This window comes from Drosophila ficusphila, unplaced genomic scaffold, assembly GCF_018152265.1.
Source record: "Drosophila ficusphila isolate 14025-0441.05 unplaced genomic scaffold, ASM1815226v1 contig_791, whole genome shotgun sequence".
NCBI classification, from domain to species: Eukaryota; Metazoa; Arthropoda; class Insecta; order Diptera; family Drosophilidae; genus Drosophila; species Drosophila ficusphila.
This window is the reverse complement of record NW_025064737.1, coordinates 5,845,960-5,868,828: the sequence shown is the minus strand read 5'-3', so window position 1 is coordinate 5,868,828 and position 22,869 is coordinate 5,845,960. Positions and strand designations below refer to the sequence as shown.

Sequence of the window (22,869 nt, the reverse complement as noted above, 5' to 3'; positions counted from 1 at the left end):
CGCAAAGCTTTTCGGAAGATAAATATCGTTTCATGGATTTTTAATGCCATTGACTTTCGAATAACTCGTACTGGGGTAACACACCGCTTGAGTGTTTAATTGCCCTTTAGTGCCGAGCCATGTGTGTGGATAGGAGCTATGATTTTTTGTTGCCTTTTGGGGGATCCCAGCAGGTTGTCGAGGCAATAAAATCGCCGCCTGCTGCGCACTCAAATGACCAGGACCACCAGCCAGACTCCCAGACTCCCAGTCCTCTCCTTTCGAGCTCCTCGTCCTGGAATGCCTGTGTCTCCGTCTGGCTCTGCTTTGGCTCGCCAGGAGCAAATCCTTTAATCTGTCTTTCAATTTCAAATAACCCAATGGTTAAGCACTCGCTACACTCGCACATTCACCACCGGAGTCTGCCTGTCTCGACTGTCCATTTGTCCATTTGTGTTCGCACATCGGCCGCGGCGACGGTTCCGTCGTCCTGCGTCCTGCGTCCTTAACCCCTCATTGCCCACAGAATTGGCTGGCAGACCAATTGAATTGTTTCAATTGACACTTGGCTCGGTCCCGGCTCAGTTTCTGCCCACTATCTGCGGAACTTTAGCTTCGTTTCGGGCTTTGTTCGCATTCATTATGAAAGGCAGTCGTTTGGCCGTATTGTTGTCGCTAATTTGTGGGATCGCTAATTGGCCTCAGGCCAGGGGTCAAGCTAGATCACTGGGAAAAATTTGGTCTCCAAAACCTATTAAAACAAATTTACAAACTTTTTAAGTGTACTTAGGTATTTGCTTGTAAATGGCGGAGGTGTATTTTGATTCTTGATTTATTAAAAGCGTAATTTTGGGGTGTCTTGCATTTCTTGGTTGGGCTTTTAATAAGGGAGGTGACCTTTTAAAATATCCCAAATTATGGACAGTTAAAATATGTAAAAAAAATTAACAAGAGGATATTAAAAAAAAATTTATATATTGTTATTTTTGGTATGTTTGTTAAAAGAACTAGTTTTCATTTTATTGTTTTTTTTTTCTACTATTTTACAATCAGCGTTTTTTTTGAATTTAAGTGTTGAGACTTGATTAACCACATAAGTGATGCTTTGGCTGAATTTCCTACGTCCGACTCCTTTTAACTATATTATAGTTTAAGTAAGCTAAGGGATTCCACTTGACTTGCCCGAGGCACCCTTCGTTGTGTTCTTGTTTGTTTACTGAATTATGCAAATATCGAAATGTGCTGTGTGCGTTTCATTAGGCTAATGTCTCGGCAAATAATGGCCATTTCCAGTTTGCGATGATAGGACCAGCCGGAGGTTTTCAATTACAGCTCGAGTCAAAATCAATTTGCCGCCCAATCGAAGCAGAGTCATTAAATTTCTGGCCTATAAAAGCCGCACTTCAGGAGAATGAAATCAAAGGGCAGCCGAGATGTTGCTGCACCCGATGGTGATGCATTTAAGCCAATTGCTTCGGCTTATAGGTAACGAAATTCGACTTAGGACTTCTTAGCCAACTAATCCTGCTTCCTCTTTAGTTGGTCAATACTTCGCTGAATTTTCATCCATTCTGATGGTCTGCAATAATTCCGGATCTACAACTCAGCTTCAACTGGATTATTTAAGTGCTTTGGAATTAGTTCTTCGGGATTTGCCTCAGCCTATAAGACTTCAATGGATTAATGTGGCGCTAGTAAAGGACATTACGGCATTAGAGGACCAAGTTATGAGTGCTTTAAATGACAGTGTGACAGAGGTGAGTTTTTAATATTATGAGTTTTATTCAAAAATATATTTTAAATGCTTTTTTGGCTAGGGTTTTATAACCATCTTGTCGCAAACAAACCTCTTTCTTCACGCCCGCTATTATGCAACTCGAAATGCAAATGTGCGACTCAAGGATAAGCGATATTTGTTTCTCTGCGAGGACGAAAGCCCCGCGGAATTGCTGGGCATGGATATAGTGCAGTGTGAGTACAGGATGCTGTCGTAAATGAAGCCACTGCGGATAAGCCGTTTCAATTGAGCGTTCCTGTCTGGTTTCATCCGATTCAACCGACCCCGTCAGCATCAATTTATTAGCTTAAGCGGTGACTTTTCGCCATCTCCCTGGGGGCGTGGCAAAACAAGTCAAACTGTGAAAGTTTCCTCCTGACGCCCCCACACGAGGGGACTTCCGCGTAAACATGGTCGGGAAACAGCCGCAGGACATTCGTGGCCAGTTGATCAAACTTTAGCACTTGCCAATAATTTCAACGCTCGACGGCTTCTTGTTCAATTGTATACTTGGGCTGTTTCATCCCTCTGTTTGTTGACTTTTTGCTCGTTTTTTTATCACCTACTGGTGTTACATACCCTGGAGTTACTAAAACAAAACATTTGGAATTTGAAATAGGAACAGAAAATATCCCATTATTTTTAAAATCTCATCAAGGCTAATTTATGTACTTCTTTATACAAATTGGGTAATCTTTCGTCGATATCCCTTGATTGCTAACTAAGGTCCCTTGCCCTTTTTTTTATCCCTTACCCGATTGTTGTTTCTGCTTGTCCAACAACGGGAAATCGCTGTAATGCGCTTTAGTCTACCCCCACCATCTGATGGTGAGACCTGGAACCGAAACTGAGGCACAAACAGGACCAAAAACAGGACCCCGAGCAGAACCCAGGAGCAAGGAAGGCGCATCGGTAAACACGGGGGACAAGGACGATGGAGGAGGGACAAGAACCACTTCGCCCCACCGCGACATCAATTTCGAGCTGTGGACACAAAAGTTTGTCGGTGCCTTTGGTAATTTGGATGCTGTGCTCCTGGACGCATTCTTGCCGAACGAAACTTTTGCCAAGCGGGTCGAACTTTATCCCAACAAGCTGCTCAATCTGGAGCGCCGCAGCCTGCTCGTTGGCTCCATTACTTATGTCCCTTATACGATTACTAATTATGTGGTAAGTAATTGCCGGTTAAGTTTATATTTATCGTTTGTTGTTGGTGCACTGACAAAATAAATACCGAACTCTGATACAAATATGTTTCCATAAAAATATATTGAAAAAGATATTTTAATTTACTTCACGACATTTTGAAAATTAATTTTTAAATGCAAGCAAATATGTAAACTGTTTTGGTAATTTAGGTATTTGATTTTGAACTAACAATATTTTATGTTAAATGGAAATCAATTGAGTATGGCCTTTTAATAAAATCAAAGTAAATTTACAGGAACCTTTTCTTTGAAAAGTAGTTTTAATGATCCAAGCAGTTTCGATCCATTACTGTTTAGAATCAATTTTAGTATTAATAGGAATATAAGTGAACGGATGCTATTATAATTTTTGGTGTTACTTGCCGTTTTTTCCTGTGTATTCCTGATGGCCAGTCAGCTTTACCCAAATGCCAGAGATTTGCACGCCAGCATTAAGCAAAGCCAATTGGTCGTCCTTGTTCCCCTCCACCCAATCCCCCCACCCCCTCGAAATGCTGGGGACTCCTCATCTTCATCAGGCTCATTCACATGGTTGTCTTTGCATTAGTCGAGCTCAGTGTGCGAACTCATCATGAATAAATGTCCAGTGGTTGCTTCCTTGCCCCAAAAACGTATATGTGTGCGAGGATTGTTGGGGGTTGTGTGTGTTTGGTGGTGGTGGTGGTGTGGGTGCTTAGTTATTTGGCTTTGTTGTCGTTGTGGGCAACGATTTCGGCAACTAAAATGTAAGCACATGTTGTACTGCGGTGCCCAGTCCATGGTAATCACTGATGGGAGTTGTCAGGAGCCGTCTCCATGATTTGTCCGTCTGCAAAAAGTCACTGTGGACTCCAAAAACAAATACCATGGTCATTCTAATTATTATTATGCTCTGATTACCAGAGCAACAAAACGTCATATATTTTAAAAATTTTAAAAGATGGTTATTGTTTTATTTAAATAAATATATAAGTATACCAGCTAACAAGGAACTAAAAACTATACAATACTTTATTCAATTTAAAATATATTATATTTTAATCAATCAAGCTGTAATTCATAGTTTGTAAAAATGGATACGCAATAGATCCTAATTTCCTAATAATCAATGAACCTAGCCTGAATCAAATTGCATTAACTGTTCAATTATTCAAATCACATTTGAAACTGACTAAAGTATTTTTCTGACTCAATTCAAATCCTTTTTATCCCATTGTTTCAACAGAATGGATCCAAAAAAATGGAGCTTTTGTTGTCATTTGGCAAAAGTTTTGTTCGCACTCAATTGTTTGCCTTAAGGACATTTGCACATTTGTAAACACACGCACACCCAGCCAAACACCAACACAAATACCGGCACCAGCGCTCACATACACACATACCCACACACACCCTCACCGACACGCAAACAGCCACAAGCATGTGCATGTGGTTTTGTTTGGGGCTTGGCTTTGGATCCTGCACAGCACCAACATTGATTTAAATTACGTGTTTCCATTTAATTGCCGCCCGACGAGTGTCGATGTCCATTTGAATGTTACTTTGTGTTCCGAATGGAGTTCGAGTGAGTGTCTAAAAGGGTGTTAGAGTGGGCGTGGCCCCAACAAGACCATTAACCAAATTAGCAAAGACACTTGATTGGCCGACTGTAGCTAACCATTAACCATTAACCCCTTGCAGCCCGCTGGCCAAGGAGACGTCGATCCCATTCATCCAAATAAGGGCAACCGATCGGTTGCTTTCGATGGAGCGGAGGCCAATGTGATGAAGACCTTCTGCCAGGTGCACAATTGCAATCTCAGAGTGCAGCCTTGTAAGTCCTTGTTAAAAATCCTATCAAAAATGGTTTGAGTTTGAATAAAAACATTTTAGAAAATATTACAAACACCAACACGTATTTTGTATTTTATATTTGCAATTTGTTGTAATCGGAACATTATTTAAACTTCAAATCACCACATTTAAAAAGGGTCTGGAATTAATTTCGTTTTGTTTATTTAATCAATTGCTTTTATCTCTTCAGTTCTTAAAAATGTTATGTTTTCCTTGTTGGGCTTTAAATTTAATTCGACAATAAATATTTTTTTTACAGACGGTGCCGACAACTGGGGCGGAATTTACGATAACGAATCTAGTGATGGGATGCTGGGGGATATATACGAGCAGCGCGTTGAGTTGGCCATTGGATGCATCTACAATTGGTATAATGGGATTACAGAGACTTCGCATACTATAGCTCGTTCTTCAGTTACCATTTTGGGTCCAGCACCGGCGTGAGTTTCATCTATTTTATTTCCAATAAGGCGAACATTTATTAGGTATCTCATATTCAGACCTTTGCCCAGTTGGCGTACAAACATTATGCCCTTTAGTGACCTTACATGGCTGACGTTGATCTTAACTGTAGTAATTTGCGGCACTTTTCTGTACTTTATGAAGTATGTCAGTTACCTAATGGGGTTTCCATCGGAACAGAAGAGATTTCATCATAGCAGCAAGCTTGAGAAATCACTATTAGATATATTTGCTCTTTTTATTCAGCAGCCATCTGCTCCTCTGGGGTAGGTTATGCATCAAGAAAATTAAGTACATAATATAATAAAATCTTGTTTATGTTTATGTTTTCCCCTTTAGTTTCAATAGATTTGCGCCGCGCTTTTTCCTGGCCACTCTTTTATGCGCCACAATCACTCTGGAAAATATTTACAGCGGCCAGCTGAAGTCGATGCTAACTTTTCCCTTTTTCGGAGCTCCAGTTGATACAATCGAGAAATGGGCACAGGTGGAGTGGAAGTGGGCAGCTCCCTCCATTATCTGGGTGCACACGGTGGAGAGTTCCGATCTGGAAACGGAACAGATCCTGGCCAGAAACTTCGAGGTGCACGATTACAACTATTTGTCAAATGCCAGCTTTATGCCCAACTATGGATTTGGAATCGAACGTCTGTCTTCGGGTTCGATTTCCGTTGGCGATTACGTGTCCACAGAGGCTCTTGAAAATCGGATTGTATAGTTAGTTTTTGCTCCTAAGATAAAATTATAAAACTCATTTTTTTCCAAGGTTTTGCATGACGATTTGTACTTTGATTATACGCGGGCTGTTTCTATTCGTGGTTGGATCCTGATGCCAGAATTGAACAAGCACATTCGAACCTGTCAGGAAATGGGACTTTATTACCACTGGGAGTTGGAGGTAATTGTAATTTGTAAAGAGTATTTCACTCAATATTTAAATTTTTCCAATATATGTATACTCGGACTTAACAAAACAGTTTATGTTTTCAATTGGAAAATAAATAAGTTTATTTTTGTTCCACCAGTTTATTGAAAAGTACATGGACAAGAAGAAACAGGAAGTGCTGATGGACCTGGCCAATGGACACAAGGTCAAAGGAGCTCCCCAGGCACTGGATGTCCACAACATCGCCGGCGCTCTGTTCGTCCTGGCCTTTGGACTCACCTTTGCTTTCTGTGCCCTCGTGATGGAGTTTCTGGTCCATAGAATGAAAATAAGCAAATAATTTGGCCATTAAAATGATTCCCGCTTGTGCCGGACAGTGGAGATTGACCCACTGCATCCTTGGGATTCAAGCGCACGTGTCGCAGCAAACATCAAAATCGCATGCTGCACGACACGGAAAAGCCACAAAAACCCCGCATGACTGGGGAACTAAAGTGTGGGGTACACTAGGGAAAAAGACGAGACAATGCATGGGAACGTAATCTGTGACAACTCAGTCATTGTTAAAATTGATTTTTTTTACTTTTCTATTTTTCTCTGAATAATATAATTTACCATGCTAAACGAGTCCAATGTTCCTTTATTCACTTTAAAAACATAAATAACTTAGTTTCCTTTTTTCGTTACAAATAAATCTGTATTAAAATGTTGTTTCGTCTTTAGAATTATAACTTTATCTGCACTTAACTTTCAAGTTGTAATATATACCTATAGTTACTAGAACTAAATAAAATGCAGAAACTCAGTCTCTTTACGCGCATTAAATTAGATAAATAAATTTGTGTTTTGGTTGTTACTATCCCTAAAAAGTAAGTATAACAAAGGGTTTTCTCAGTGCGCGGTGGTTGTTCGCATGGCAGAAATATGACGGCAGTTTGCAGCCTGAAATCGACCACTGGCATTGTTGGCCGGGATGGATAAGCGACACGGCCGAGTGGCCGACAGAAAAGTGAAAAGTAGATCCACCTCGCCGGGAATGGGGAGTATTGGGTAGGTACAGAGCACTGGGCTGCGGGGCTCTTTTTGCGGCACTATCTGCTGCACTTGCCACAGAGAATGCGGGCGGATTGGGGGATTGTGGACATGCAAGCGGAAAATGACTTCTGCCCTGTATGCTGCGGTAATTGGAAAAGCGTTTAGTGCTAGACGAACGCAATTTCGTCGCCGGTAACATTTTTAATGATGCCCTTAATTATCGCTGTGGGAAATTATTCATTATCACTAATTTGCCGTAGGTTTTCAGACCACTCGCATGCGTCTGCCCACTCGAAGTTGGAGGTGGAAAGTCTTTAGCCAAGCGATTTCTCATGGCCTTCTTATCCCGGCCACTCCAACCTTCTGGCTCCATTACCCCATCTCTCACCTTCAACTGCAAATACGGCTTGTTCTGCTCGTTAACAGCTCGTTTCGAAGCGACAAACAAGCAAACCAACCAAGAAACCAACAGTGGCAACAACCACGATTGCAGGCACAGACAGCGGTAACAACGAGTTGGCCAACATGGCGGCTGTGTCATTTCCGTTGTCGTTCCTCTATCTTCATGGTTTCTATACTCTTTCGGAAGGTGTGTCGGATTGGGCTGGAACCAGTTAGATGCATTTTTAATATTGGTTAAAATACTTGAGTTTCGCTTAACGAATATCACGTATACGCAGTGTTGTATTTTATTGATTAATTGAATCTACTTAAACTATATAAAATATTACTTAATTTGTTACATTAGCAAACACTTGGAATAAACGATAACTTATCTTTATTGAATGACTTGAAAGTAATGTAATGTTTCCCTTATTACAATTTTCATTGTATTTTAAAAAGATACAAAACACACAAAAAATAAAGGAATACAAATAGTTTTATGTAATTAATAGTTCTTTTTTTCCTCAACAAGGATAACATTTTTAATAACTTAAAAGTTTAATTTGTAGGGGTTAAAGTATTGCAATAGTATTGAATAAGTTTTTTATAGCTAAATCCTTAAGGGTATTTTACACTTCGGTGCTTGCAGTTGAATTTTTAACCAGTTTTTGTTTTGTTTATTGTTAGTCCGAGCTTTTGCATATTTCCGCTTTTGTGTTTGGAATTTTTAAGTGAGTGCGCTCAACTTTGTTTGTTGGTGTTTGCTGCTGCTGCTGTTGCTGTGATTTCTGCTGATTTGCGGCTGCTAATGCAGCTGTTTGTTTCCGTTTGTTAGCAGTCACTTGTTGTTGCTGTCAGAGTTTGGAGTTTTACCCCGCCCAGCCAGCAATATGACAATTTGCTCGTTTTTGGGTTAGCCAAAAGTTTTCGGATCGAATGAAATTTGTGTGAGCCGATAATCGCCTTCAAAGGGCTTAATATGCGGAAAGAGAGATAGAAAAGTTCTCCGAAAAGCGGAAACTCGAGTTCATAACTTTTGCATTTGCACTTAATTAAAAGGTCTGTGGATGGGGGAGTATTTTTCACATGCAATCAGTGCAACCTGCAGCGTCTCAGATTTTAACTTAATTTATGGCCAGCAGCCAACAGGCGATAATTGAAATTATATGAAAGGGGAGCCAGGCGGCAAACAGCTTTTCCTTTGGCCGCGGTAAATAAAATAAATCTGTGCGAGGCGTTGTCGTCCGTGTTGAAATTTACGCGCTCCGATAAAAGTGCTATCCGGACGCGGAGTAAGGGTCTCTTGACTCCGCCGGAGTGGATTGGCACGTGCAACCTGCAGCCAGACGACAGCCCCGATAAAATATGAGCTCGATCCGGACTTTTCGGCGTCTGAGAGTTTGGGGGCCGGCCTTTAAATTGAATTAGCCCTGGCGCAAGGCGAGATGCTTGTGAATTTTTAATGGACCGCCGCCATTCGAATCGATCCAATTAGAAATTCAGAATGTTTTTTGCCCTGCATAATTGCTTGTGTTTTTCATTGGGACGTCGTTGCCCGAACAACGGCCTCCTCCATCTTACGCCTCATTATCAACGCAGACGATATGCCACCATTTCTCTCACTTTTAAGCGACAGTTTTTTTTTTCAAGACGCCGGCAAATTTATCGCTCATAATTATTTCATTTTACAGTCTGCTGAAGTTCCCAGGCAAACGACCCCGTCTTTGACGTGCTTTTAAATTTGCGCGGCATTTGTTTGCTTTCTGCCAGCGTCCTTTTAATATTTCACAAGGTGTTTGCTATTGGCTTCCCCATCAAACTTTTGGCTTAGTCTAATGCCGCTTAGAAGGCATTACACAAATGCACTCGCTGGCACAGTTTCCAGTTGCTACAAGCCGCTATTGTTCTACGAATAAGCCCCTCCTGCAAAAACACTCCCCCAAACTTCCCCCTTTTCGCAAAGTGTGTGTTTGGGGCTGTGCGAGGTGCACGAAGTAGATGGTGCCAATCAACACACATGACTACACGGCAGGTGGGAGTACATACCCCAGAGCTCGCTGCATTAGCATAATAAAACAACTGGGGGAAAAGTTTGCGGCAGTGTTTCGCTATTCAATTGCAAAGAAATAAGTACCCTGTAATTATTTTTTAAGTTCTTTATTATATGCAGAGAAAGCAAATCAAGGAAAAAATTGTAGGTTAAAAATCACAAATGGTTTTTTCTTATGATTTCGGATATGCTTTATTTTACATTTTAAAACTTGTTGACCGAATCTGAAAAGCTTAACATTCCAAACATATTTTCTTCATTCACAGACTTAACATTTTGACCCCATGTCGAGACTCCTTTTCTGCTGAAAAAACCGAGATTTACCATAATGCCACTTGATTGGGTGCATTCAGCACATTTTTGTGCCTCCAATTACAGGGTATTACTTGCACAAAACCAGACACCGCAAAAGTGCAGAGCTGCTTTGGCAGGCTTTTCAGGCGATGCAAAAACAACAACAACATCAAATATGGGTAACAACAAAAAAAGAACGGCAACAACAACAATGGAGTCGAGGGAGCAATTAAGCAAACATGTGTGTATTTGTGGGTGCGTTTTTGTGTGATGTGGGAATTTAGGTAAATTGTTTTGCACTTAGCTAAAAAGTTGGCGTGCCAAATAAATACAGGGCACGAAATCGGCTTAAGCTGTTATCTCTCGTGCTGTTTCACTTAGCTGCGTTTTTGGTGCGGATCTTGGTCCGGATCGAGATCGGGGCCATTAATCACAAATAGAGGCTTTAGAGAGATGGGAGAGGTGGATTAGGTGGTAGAATAGATTTACCAGTGACGGGTGCATTGGGGATTGTAGGTAAGACCTTCCTACACAAATTATTATAGTGTTGTATACATCATAAGGGGCTTTAATTTTTAGAGAACTATTATAGCCATAATTATTAAAATTTTCAAAAATATAGTTTAGGTAATGAATGGAATGAATAAATAAATAACTTTATTTCCACTTCTTTGGTTTATTTATATAACTAAATTATTTTGTATACTCCACAAATATTATCTAGGATCCGCCACTGTTTAGTGTAATTGAGGAGTTAGTACAGCTTGACTGGCGGCTTCTTTCACTCTCTCCCGGCTTATAACGGTAATCTTCTCTCCTCTCCTTCCAATTGCAATGACGAGTGACAACAGCAAAGTCAAAGCGGGCAAAGCAACAACAACAACAAAAACAACGTGGCTGGAATAACAGAAATGTAAGTGGGCTCAATCCATTGACTATCCTATCGGAATCTGCCTGAAACAAGACAAATTGCACTCCAGCCTGGATCTATGGCTACCAAACGAAACAGAGTCACCGCTCAAAGTCTAGAATTTTTTTCTCCTTTCCGCAAAGAATTCGAGTTCGAGCCAGGAATAAGGATAAAGGAGGGATATGGAGTCCTGGAGGCAAGCGAGTCAAAGAGAGTTACCAGCTCTGGGGCATAAAAGGCAAGCCGTGTCGAAATGCTGATGACGTTTCACATTCAAATGGTGCAGAAGGGAAAACAATGAAGGTAAGTAGGCAATGCAACGAATTTTGATTGCTCTGAAAATATTTAATATAATATATATTTAAATATTGTGCAAAATAAAAACGTTTCACAAAACAAAAAAATTGGAGTGTACAAAACCATCAAAATGTATTCCTTCTGCATTGTTGAGTACAAAACACGAAGTTGAGTTGTGTTATTTAAAAGCAGCTCTTTTAAAATTTAAAATACTATAATCAAAATGGCTCGAATTTATTATATAACAAACCGAATTCAGATTGCCTCAAGTGTTTACTGTTTACAAAGCTCTTCAAAACATTTTCGTTGAATAATCGATGGTGTGTAAAACTTGTTAATTTTCTGAGCTAACCAATAAATGTACCCCTTGGGAAGGGGAATTACAAGTGAATATGGATTGTAAGGACAAGCAGGCGGCTGGGATTGTGGAAAAGCTAGTCACACTGGCTGGCATATAAATTTTGTGGTCGGCGGCCATAAATCAGCGTTTGGCTGTCACCCGTTTTGCCATTTTGCTCGTGTAAATCGCAGGACCTGCTCCTCCTCCTCCTTGCTCTCCTCTGCCCACCGCCTTTCGCTCCGAAGGCTGCTCTCTTTAACTGGTCATTAATTACAAATTATATGCCACTCCTGGCGGCAGGAACAAAATCCTTCTGGGTTGTCAGCTGTCTTGCGAGTGTCGCCTGACACACAAATTAATGTTGACACCGTCGCCAGGTCCTTCACACTGTGGAAAATAATTAGTTGGGGGTAATATCCATAAATTGTTATAAAATTTTAATAGAAGTAACATTTTAAAATTCTACTTGTAAATATTTCTAAAAATTTAACTTACAAATTTTCCAAAGGAAAAAAATTTAAAAAAAACTTTTTAGAAAAGTTTGTTTTGTTATTCAAACTTTAGAGTTAATGCCAAACTAAAATTAGCTTTATTTATTTGAGAATTGGTTATTTAAGTTTATTTAATTGAAAGTATAAATTAGGAGCTTAGATTTTGTAATATTGTAATGCTTATTTCCCTGTGCAGTTCTTCAGATTCCGGAGTTGAGTGGCGGCTTCGTTAGCGATGATGAAGCCGCCGTTGCACTTCAAAGACGCATTAATAATTAATAAGATTGTAGCCGGGGCAAAAAATGCCGGCCGGGCGAATTACTTGGCTCAGGTTGCTACTTGGCCACTTGGCAGCTGCCAAAGGAGATCCTTTTCCTGCAATCCTCCAATCCTCCGCCGCTCAGAGTGCTTGCGTATGCAAATATTTGGCCTCTTTCCACCGACCCGCTCAGCTCGCCGCCGCAACGCACTTACAAATTCCGTTTCAAATTCAGAAAAGTCATTAAATAATTTTCCACACTTGCACTTAACGCCTGCCTAGGCGGGCGGAAAAAAGAGGGCGGGACGGGCCGGTTCGGGTGGGGTCGGAGATACTTGTCCTGGTCCCATGCATGTGGATAATGACTGCCAAGGCAATTTGATGTATAAACAAAATTCCACCGGGCTTTTCCTGCATTTCCCCCTGCATTGCCACAGACGGCAGCTAAAATATGAAATGTGTGTTGTCTGAATGCCAGAATTTATGTGTAGAAATCCACTCAGTTGGCTAAGTAGGCCGAAAAGACGTTTCCAACCTCTTCAGTTATTTACACGGAGAAAACATAAACATTGAGTTTATTTTAAAACTATTTTTCTGTTTCTAATATTGATTTTCTTATACAAATCTCGAAGCAAATTAGTACATATGTAGAAAAATAATACATTTCTAAAATTTGATGATTTAAAACTTATAAATAAAGGTATTGATTTAAAAATAAAGAAGCAAAAAGGGATGCAATGAAATGTCATTCTCCCACATTTATAATAATTATTTAAAACCACAGAAATACGCTAATGATTCTGTTATTTGTTAAGTCAAATGTTGGTCGCATAAAAAACATTATGAAAAAACATAACTTTTTGTATGATTTTTGATTGCACTGAATTTTTTAACGTATTTGCTGAGGATTAACAATCGAAAAAAGGTTAAACAGGACTAAGTATTTACGTTGTTTGTGCTTTTGATCCAATAAGTTATTATTTATGAATATTTGCTTTTGCGTGTATGCCTATGCTTGATTCCAATATGTTATTCAATCAATATGTGCTTTTCAAGTAATTTTAATTGAGTCGCATTTGCTTGCCATTTTGAAATTGGCTTGTCAATAAAACCAGTGCCATTCGGATGCCGATGCGACTCGAACAAAAGGGCGTGAATAAGTCCTGAATGAGGCTAATGCAAACTCGGGAAGCAGCCAAACGAGAAGTGGCAGGCTCAAGTCGAAGGGGAGAGGAAAAACTGAGGCAAGGACACGTCCTGCCGGCAAGAACTCAACCAACATTTCCGGCTCGATTGCGGCTTATTTGATTTTCATTAGGCATAACTCAATTTGAGGCAAATAAAATGCGCTCAGCCGCAGATGAGCTGCTTATACAATAACAGCAGGCGGACTCCGGAATCCGGAGGTGGAGGCGGATCCGGACAAACCAGGATAACCAGAATAAAGCGAACGGAAACGGAGACGAGGGCTGGCAGACGGCAGACAAGTGGGCCCAAAGGGAAGACCCCGGCCAAGTCCCAGTCATGGTCGAATTCGGAGGCTGGCCAAGAAACTTCCCAACCGCCGAGTGAAGATGATAAAGTTAAACTACAAGCCACACGAACAATGGGGTTCTCGGCCCGGCTCTGAATTGAGAAAATCAAGTAAAAGCCAACCTTTTGATTTCACTTCCTGTTAATATTGTCCGTGAAGAAGCGACTGTCGGGGTAAAAGCAGTGATGCGAAGTGTCTAAATAGCAGTACCTAAATAAAGAGTAAGGTACTTTTGGCTTTGCAAATTATAAAAATCTTTTCTGATCAAAGTACCAGGATTGTTCAAATCTAAACCTCTTAACATTTAAAATCCATAGCCATTTAAAAGGTGCTGAAGTACTTAAAAATAAAAGCCTGTAAAGAACTGTGTTTTAAAACGAACAATTCTCTGCAAGCTCTTTATTTATTACGGACTTAAAAAATCCTTACAGTGATTTTATACTCGTATATGCTAGCCTAAGAAAGAGGTTTTGGCTTTAAATAAGAAAAGGATTACCACCAGGCTTTAAAGGGTATACTATTTTAATAGTACTTCTACCATCACTGGGAAGTCCTGGCATCTGGGACTTCAGTGCGGGGAATTCTGGAGCACAATCCACAAGCATAAGTAACTTTGGCAGCCGATTAAGGTGAGATGCCGAGCAATGCAAGCTGAATCTCAATTCAGGACCTAATCAGCTCTGTCTGCCTGAATGGGGGAGCTTTTCAGTTGGTGTGTGGGGGTGGGGGTGTCCTGCCTGACACCCTGGGGAGATCATTATATCGTCGGTTTAGCCCTGGTGCAAAGTTTTCTTACCTTTCGACTTCTAAGTCCTGGACGGCTGATAAAGTATTTATGAGCCACACACATGTAGGCAGTTAAGACCGTTCAAAGTGCAGGCGACAAAGGCTGAACTTTTCGTTTTTAAATTGAATTTTTAAACTTAATAAATACTACAAAAAATTATTTTATTATTCTTGAAAATATGTGTTTATCTTGGTTGGTAGTATATAAATTTAAAGAAAATTAAATATGCAATATAGTGCATAAAATAATTTGTATTTTATGGTTTTACAGTTAATGAATCAGATAAGTATTCGTCATAATAATAAATGTATAATTAATAAAAAATACAGTTATTTAAATAAGGACTTCAACATTTAAACCAATAATCGATTTCAACAATAAGTTCATTAAAATGAGAAGTGTACAAAGTTTTCAAATTTGTTATACAATATCTTCAAAACTCTAAGATATATTGTAAGAGTCTGATAACGGTCACTTTGGCCTCCTGATCGGTAGCAAATAACCACTGAGAAGCTTATGCCAGGATACGCATATATGAGCATTCGTTTTAGTTATGCTGAAAACTGCTTATAAACTTTGCACTCATTGTTCTAGTCTCTCGGAATCGTTCGGGTTCCAGGTGGCTGTTTTTCCCTACGCAGTTTCCCATCACCTTTCCCAAACCCCTTTCAAAGGCCAATCCCCAGGACCAGACAACTTTTGGCCGACTTTTATTTGAGTTTTCCTTCACCTTTTCAGAACCCACGTTCCGAGTAAGCTCGCTTTTCAATTTCATTATTTTTACTCATGCTGGTTCCGATTGTTGTTATTGTTGTTGGCAGTGCTTCCTTTGTTTGCGGTAAACATTTATGTATTATTTTGTGATATCATCAGTAAATATTTTCTCATTTTATTAAACTGGTGCGGGGTAAGGGCTAGAAGCTAAGAGCCAAGAAAGTCAAATGCCGAAAGCTGTTGGCAAAGTTTTCGCCCGACTTTTGCGGATAAAAGTAATAGAGTTTTGCGTTAGCTTTAACAAGTTTTATACATCTTCGTTGTTGTGTGTGTGCCTGCGTGTTGTGTGTGCACTAATTAAATATTGAAAAAGAGCAAAAGCATCTCGAAGATAAATCTGTTAAGTGGGGGCAATTAAATCAAAACTAAATGCCGCCTTTCAACATGCCAAAGCCATTTATAAAAACGAGCAGACAAAGGCGACAACGAGATACCCGGTCTCCTTGAACGAACCACTGAAGCGCCCAGTTTGCAAAACCGCGGAACCACTCCCACCCACAGGCACTTGCACCCACAAAACCATAAAACAAAAGCCCGAACAAAAGCTAATTAAGTTTATGTCACCGGAAATTTGTTTCACCTCAAAAACCTCGAATTGTGCGGAGCAGCCGGCGAAGCTGGGGGATCCGGAGGAGCAGCAGCAGATAAAATGTACGTGGCCCCGTTTTAGGATGTCACACGGAGCGCAACGGCAACGCAATGGAGCACGGAAAAAGGGGAGAAGGGGTTCTGAAAAACTTTCATCTCGAACTTGTACACACTCATTGGCAATTAATCTGGTCGCCAGCTAAGACAAATGTAATGTGGAGTGAACATTTGTTCCCCCAGCGGCTGCCAATGCAATTCCACTTGTGCACTTCGGAAAGGACTTTAGTTGGTCCTGGCAACTCTCGGTAATTCGGTTAGTCGGTAATTTCCAGTTACAGCTCAGAGAAATAATAGTGTTAAAACGGGTATAGAATTGGGTTAGTAAAAAAGCAAAATGGAAACCATATTCACTTTTAATTAAATTAATCCGTTAATTGGTATTTGGTTGTTATGCCCTAAATAGAAAATTGGAAAAAAATACAGCTTGTCATTAAGTAGGCTTATACTCATTTCTTCAGTTACTCTATAAGGTTTTTAAACCAAAGTAATTTTTATAACAATTGTAGTTTATATTAATTTTAGTTTATATATACAATTAAAAAAGTTATACCCAAATAAAGGTTTGAAAAGTCTTTTAGTTTTGGTTAGTTCGGTTAAAAAGATTTTGGGACATTTGATTTTGATTCTTAAGTTAATAAAAACCTTCTTAGTTTTTCTCAGTGCGGATGGCTGCAGGACTGGTCACGCTAATGAATTGATTATCTTAATCCGTGCGGGCGTGGGACCCAGTCCATTGTGCATAACTCGGAGACGTTGGGTGTCAACAAGAATTATTAGCTTATCTGGACTGTCGGCCTGCGGCGTGTTAAGTTGATTTACGAGCCGTTGGCGGCCACCGAGCTTCAAGACCGGCGCTCGAAGCTTGAAGCCTGACGCTTTATGGCCGATTTTTATGGTCTTTGCAACTTTGCAAGTGCAGCGCCTGAAACTTATGCGCCATATAACCGAAAAACGAACGATTGCACTTTGAACTTTGCTCTGTTCTGCTTTCTACCGCTGGTAGTTTCTGCATTTACCAATATTTAGAGAAGCTGGTATCAGTTTTAAAGTGTGATCAAGAATACTGAAAGCTTTCAGAAAATCAATTAATACTATATCTACAAATGTTCTTAAGGTGAAAAACCGGCCTTTTAGTTTGCCTTCTTTTGTGGAATGAAATTCGATACCAATAAGTATTTAGATCATATTAAGCTAATAACTCTTATTCATTTTCAATAAAGGTGCATATATATTTAATTGGTAGCTAAAAACAAAATAAATATTGGTTATACATCTATTTAAGTTGCTACGCATTTTAAAGTAAATCCTAAAATTTCGAGCAAATTAATTTAATACTTTTTTTTCCAAATTTTTCCGAGTGACCTTTGCCACCGTTAGCTTCCTTTGGTGGCGTAGCTTTAAATGGGCGTGGACAAGCGCACACTTGACGCTCTATTGACTATGTAGCCAAGCTCCCCCTCAAGTGTGTACTTATGATTCCTCCCAAAAGCCCCCAATTCCCGCCTCTACTTTTTTTTTTTTTAGAAATTTTCAGTTTGCGTTACTTTGGCAAGTTTTCCGGTGTCGCTTTTTGCACCTCGATGACTGTTGGCGGCTGTCGATGTCGTTGTCGTCGCTCGAAGTTGTTGGCGGTGTGGCGCCGCCCGCTGTCAACAACTCAAAATGCTTCCGTGCAATCGCTTTTTACAGCTTCCGAACAATTTGATTTGATTCCATTAAAAAAGTTCCTCTAGTGATTTCCGTCAAGTTCTCACCTCTCATCGCGCCGCATGTGAAGTTTGCAGCCGTTGCAACGGATACGACATCACTTCAAAAAAAGTTACTTCCGCTAACGATATCATTCTATGAACTCATTGAACAAAAAGTCTATTAGGTCAAAGTGTTTGGGATATGTTTTCCTATATGAATGTTGCGAATTTTTATATCTACCAAATTTGTATTTTACAAGTTTGTATTTGATATTTATTCTATGTTTGCCAGCTAAAATAATATCGTCTTTATTTTAATTAATTATTTACATTTAACGTATAATGTAAGTAAAGGTACCAGTTGTTATGTTATCTTATTTAAAAGAAATCCCAGCTCTTTAAAAATGTTTCAATGGTATCTCTTCGTATCTGTTGTTTGGCATAGAAATTCTAGTTTAATATTCTGAATATTTTTTTTTTGAGTGCAGAATCTATCTTTCTGCCCTCCTGGACTTCCTGTTCGAAGACTGTTTCATAAGCCGAGGTATAAGGTTGAGTGGTGCGGGGGGCTTGCCTAAATAATTGTGACATTGGCACGTCAGCTTCGTGCAACGCGCGTCGAGTGTTGCATACTTTTAAGCACACCCCCCGCCACCCACATTCGCCCCCTTCAAGGACTCATCGCCGCGTCGATGCATGTCATTTGCTGGCAGATTGACAAACTTTGGTGCGTTCTGCGGGGCGTCGAGGGAGGAGGTGAGTGTGTGTGTGATGAATATGGGGGACGTCAGCGTGTAATGTCAACTTGCAACTCGCACTGATGCCAAGCAATTTCAATTGACGACACGAACGACGGCAATTGCCGGCTTTAAAGGGATAAGGCGCCATAATGATGAAGCATAAGGGTTGCCGGAATTGTCATAAAAACGCTTTGGCATCGCGACAGTCGTAAAACCTTAACCCTCAGCAAAGATAGTTATAATTGCGGAGTGGGAGTTGTTAAACTTGGAGTCGATAAAAGCCCCCTACAGACCACAAATGTGATAAAAAGGAGTACTTTTATGGCCTTAGTTTTAAATCATTATAAAATTAGCTAGAACATGGATGAATTAACATGGAAAATATTTTATATTAATTAATTATCTTATCATTTTGGGATAGTTTACTTAAGAGTCTACAGGATTTTAAAATGAGACCCCATAAATATCAACGTTTTGCTACTACTAATTTGATAATTAGATAGTTTTACTGTTTGAATAAAATGAACATGGATTTAAATGTTCCGCTGTACAGATGAGAAAAAGGGCATTTGACAACTTTTCGGGTAAATTCCCCTTTCACAAAAAGGGACAGATCTGTCCGAAGAAGAGACAAACATTGGCAGCACTGTTTTAGGGGGTTATCCAACTGACATTTATGCAAATCGAAATTCGGGTTAACAACGTCAGCAGTCAAGGGCTGTAATGTTATATATAAAATTTACTATCCCAGCTGTTTCCGATTGTCGTCGTTCGGTCGGTTATGGAATTTAAGCTCTGCAAATATGCATTTAACACACTTCGGCGTGTCGAGATGCGGCAACAGTCTGCCCGATGTGTACGTATGTATAAATAAAAATCGCCAGCAGCTGTTGGACGGACGGTTTGGGATTGGACGGCATGGGATGCGATGGTATGGGAATGGTTCTGGGTGGAATGGGATGGACGGACGGATGGATGGCTGCTTGGGACATGGGACGTGGGCAGTGCAGTGCAGTGCGGCATTTTGAGGAGCATATAAAAAGTTTGGCTCCCATGTTGTCGCATGGAATTTATGATGAATTTTCCAACTCGACGCATATTGCAGAACATTTTTGGGTCCGGTCGGCCTAGGCCTGTGATTCATCCTCCCTTTTTCCCGCTTTTCGGGGCTCACAACCATGAACTGCAACCACAGCAGCCGCAACGCAGGCAGATCCCAAACCCGAACCAGAGCCCGGGCAGCATTTGGTCCATGGCTTGTTCCTGGTCTTCTCACTCTCTCTCCTTCTCTCTCTTACTTTTTTTTTTTTGACTGAATCCTAGCCCATTCCCCAGTCTCGCCCAGCTTTTGCCGGTTGTTCGGCCACATGACGGAGTCGTCCTGCATCCAAAGTCCACCGTCCAGAATCCAGAATCCAAAAGCTGCCCAAGGGTGCGTACTCTGAAATTGTTTTAGTGCTGTTAGAAAATTTTGAATGCGATTTGACATGTATAGAGCAGTGAGTGCGGAAAGGCCAACGGCGTCACTGGCGCTAACAAATTCTGTTAGAGCGAAATGGAGAAAGCGTTTCCCAACGAATTATGTAGTTTTGTTACTTTGTTAAGTGAGTCCCGTTGGCTCGTAATATATTCGGTTAAGAAACAAGACAATTAGCAAGTTGCACAATAAAGTAATCATTTTTTTTGCTACTTGTAGTGATAACAAGTGTTGCAAACTCAAATATAATTTCACTACACATTTGATTTATAGTTAATTAATAAATTATAATTGTGAGATACTTTCTTTCGATTCTATTGTATTGCTACACCAAATGTGAGACTACCAATGTACATAAAATACTAAAAATTAAAATAGTAAAATAAATTTAATACTTTCCAGAATAAGTATTAGTTAGAAGAAAGGAATAAGTTGAGGCAAATACTAAAATAATTAACCCATCAACTATATAAAGGAATTGACACATAATAAATTTAATGGAAATGGTTTTTACTTCTACTCCACGCCCCCTTTTGTTACCTAATCTGCTTGATTATTCCGCTCATTTTCAAGACTCCGGCTCCCCATATTATTATGCCATTGAGCAGGCCATAATCATAATCATAGCATTTATCTAATATGCCAGCGAAAATATTTGCCCATTTAATAAGGGAGCGATTCGAATCGACTCCCAACCCAGACCCAAAACCAAAACCAAGCCCCAGCCAAAAATGGAAGCTGAAATGCGGATGGAGGCAAACAAGTCGCAAATTGAATTGATTGGTGGGCAAACAAGCGTCGACCCGGATGCCACGCCCTAAAAAAAAAAGACGGGTAAACAGATCCCGGAGCAGAATATAACCAGAATCTCTAACCAGAATCGGGGCCATGGCTAAAACCACAGGCCCTAATTGAGCGTGAACATAGAGAGCATAATGCGCGGCCGAAAAGCGGACTTCAATTTTGATAAGAAGCTCCGAGCTGGAACTGCGAAATACGCAATTAGCCCCCCGAAAAGTAAAATGGCCAAGCAAATTGTCAAAGAGCCGGTGAAATTGTTTACAAACCAATTACAAAACTGCGAGCCGCAGACAATGGCAACAGATTTCCAGCTTGCTGTGACCTTTGAACCCGAAACGCGACTCCTTCCTTGGCCCTCGAGGCGCAGCTGCTCGAAAGTAGAATCCAGCGGAGCGCCAAAAATTGCGTTATCTTAATGAGTTTAAACGTTAATCAGGCAAGGCAAAGCCACCGAAAAAACGCGGGGGAGGATACGGAAATGGTGGCCATTTTGCTGGCCAGTTTAGTTGGCCAGTGGGCCAAAAAAAGAGACCAAAACTGCCGGCTGCGGCAAACGGAAGTCGAAGAGTCGGGCAAAGTCGAAAGTCCGAGGCGGCACGGATGCATATTAAATTAATAATTTGACCTCATCCTGTGACTGCCACAAGCTAGCAAACTCGACCGAGAGTCTGGGCTAATTTCTGCATCCGCCCGCCGAGATTTTTGTTTGCTGATTGCGACAAGGACAACACGGGTGCGGGGGCCATGTTGCGCTAATGTTTCACCCGAGACCGGGGACCCCAGATTCGGAGAGCCGGTCCCCGACACCGAGAAACCGAGAGATAAACAATTAAAAACTTTTGCAATTTGCGGTAATTCCACTCTTAACCCCTTGGACGCCAAGTGCGCATAGCAAGTACATAGTTGTAGCGTTGGATTGGGACAAGTTCACAGAGAGCAAAATCGCGTTGGGACAACGAATATGATTCCTAGGTGGAAAATAATTAGTTCACAATTTACGTATTAGGTGGTTTGGCTTAATACTACTAAAGATCAAGAAAAGTGACAGAAATAATATTGATAACATGCACCTCACTCTTAATCCTATAAGTTCAAAGTTGTATTTATATCTAAACTTAACTTTGGGCCACTCAGGTTTTAGTTGGTGTAAAGTATTAAAAAATGTATTAAAGTCAGTAATTTATAACAACGCAAAAACCCTTCTGAAGCAATTGTTCTTGTGTCTTTTGTTGATAAGCATGTATAGATTTATATACTCTTGACTTAAAATTTTATAAAAATCGTTAATTATCTAATATAATATAATATTAACACTTCATTGCTTCGGATAAATATTTTCTGCGATCCGATGTTATATCCGATCTGATGTTATATATTAATGTTATATATTCATATATTTAAAACCTTGAAAACTTCAGTTAATTTAAAACTAAAAACGTGCCCTTCTGTATTTTCAGTGTATATAATATAACGGTTCCATTCGATATCTTATCGCTAGATCTCGTATGACTGCTTGGACTGATAAGGCTGTGTGGTCTTAACTTGGTTTGAGTTGGGTGCAGTCATGTAATTTTTGTTGATTTTGCGCTCGCTTTTTCTTATCAATCAAAACAGAGTGCAAAAATTTCACCCGGCACTTCGTTGGTGGTAAGGCCTATAAATACCGAAGGCATTTTCGCAGTTGACCAGAAAAAGAGTTTCAAATTATTCAGTATTCTGTTGAATAAATAAAAACAAAAAGTTAAAAACAATGGTTTGCAAAGGTTGCGGAGCTAGTGAGTTTATAAATAATAATTAATCGTTCAATGGAGGGATTGACTTAAACTTAATTTTATAGACTGCAAGTGCACGGACACCAAGTGCGGCGACAACTGTGCCTGCAGCAAGGACTGCAGCTGCGTTTGCAAGAAGGGACCCAAGGACCAGTGCTGCAAGACCAAGTAGATAGATAGTCAATCGATCAAATGAAAACCAATAAATAAGCCCGGTCTCTAAACCACAAACGTAAAAACATATCACTGACCATTGAATGTCTGCCAGAAACGATATTCGCTTAATTACAATTTGGTGCGCCGCGCTAAAAATGTTGCAAAACACAGACATGTCGAGGACAAATATTTACCATGGCATTATGGCGTGTGTGGCCCAGCGGCCAAGTCCTCTTTTGGCCAAGTGTCACACATTTGGCCAGGGTCGCGTTGCAAAATGCGCAATTATTGCATTTGTGGCGCGTGGC

General features: G+C 40.3%; 2 protein-coding genes across 2 annotated transcripts; both read left to right on the top strand.

Annotated features, from left to right (window-relative positions):
- Nucleotides 1-1,412: 1,412 nt before the first annotated feature.
- Nucleotides 1,413-6,464, top strand: LOC108093303. The gene is made up of 10 exons (XM_017193278.1): nt 1,413-1,464; nt 1,519-1,736; nt 1,797-1,950; nt 2,565-2,926; nt 4,624-4,756; nt 5,036-5,216; nt 5,277-5,504; nt 5,578-5,950; nt 6,005-6,136; nt 6,264-6,464. Exons 1-10 carry the CDS (start codon nt 1,413-1,415, stop codon nt 6,462-6,464), a joined length of 2,034 nt encoding a protein of 677 aa, XP_017048767.1.
- A 15,839-nt stretch (nt 6,465-22,303) lies between these two features.
- On the top strand, nt 22,304-22,646 carry LOC108093299 (metallothionein-3). Its single transcript, XM_017193275.2, has 2 exons — nt 22,304-22,408; nt 22,471-22,646. Exons 1-2 carry the CDS (start codon nt 22,384-22,386, stop codon nt 22,575-22,577), a joined length of 132 nt encoding a protein of 43 aa, XP_017048764.1. The 5' UTR covers nt 22,304-22,383; the 3' UTR covers nt 22,578-22,646.
- Nucleotides 22,647-22,869: the final 223 nt, after the last annotated feature.

Coding starts and splice junctions, on each gene's coding strand:
- LOC108093303 (XM_017193278.1), top strand. CDS start 1,413: ATGTTGCTGCACCCGATGGTGATGCATTTAAGCCAATTGCTTCGGCTT. Junction 1,465..1,518: donor CCAATTGCTTCGGCTTATAG/GTAACGAAATTC, acceptor CTTCCTCTTTAG/TTGGTCAATACTTCGCTGAA. Junction 5,217..5,276: donor ATTTTGGGTCCAGCACCGGC/GTGAGTTTCATC, acceptor TCTCATATTCAG/ACCTTTGCCCAGTTGGCGTA.
- LOC108093299 (XM_017193275.2), top strand. CDS start 22,384: ATGGTTTGCAAAGGTTGCGGAGCTA. Junction 22,409..22,470: donor TTGCAAAGGTTGCGGAGCTA/GTGAGTTTATAA, acceptor TTAATTTTATAG/ACTGCAAGTGCACGGACACC.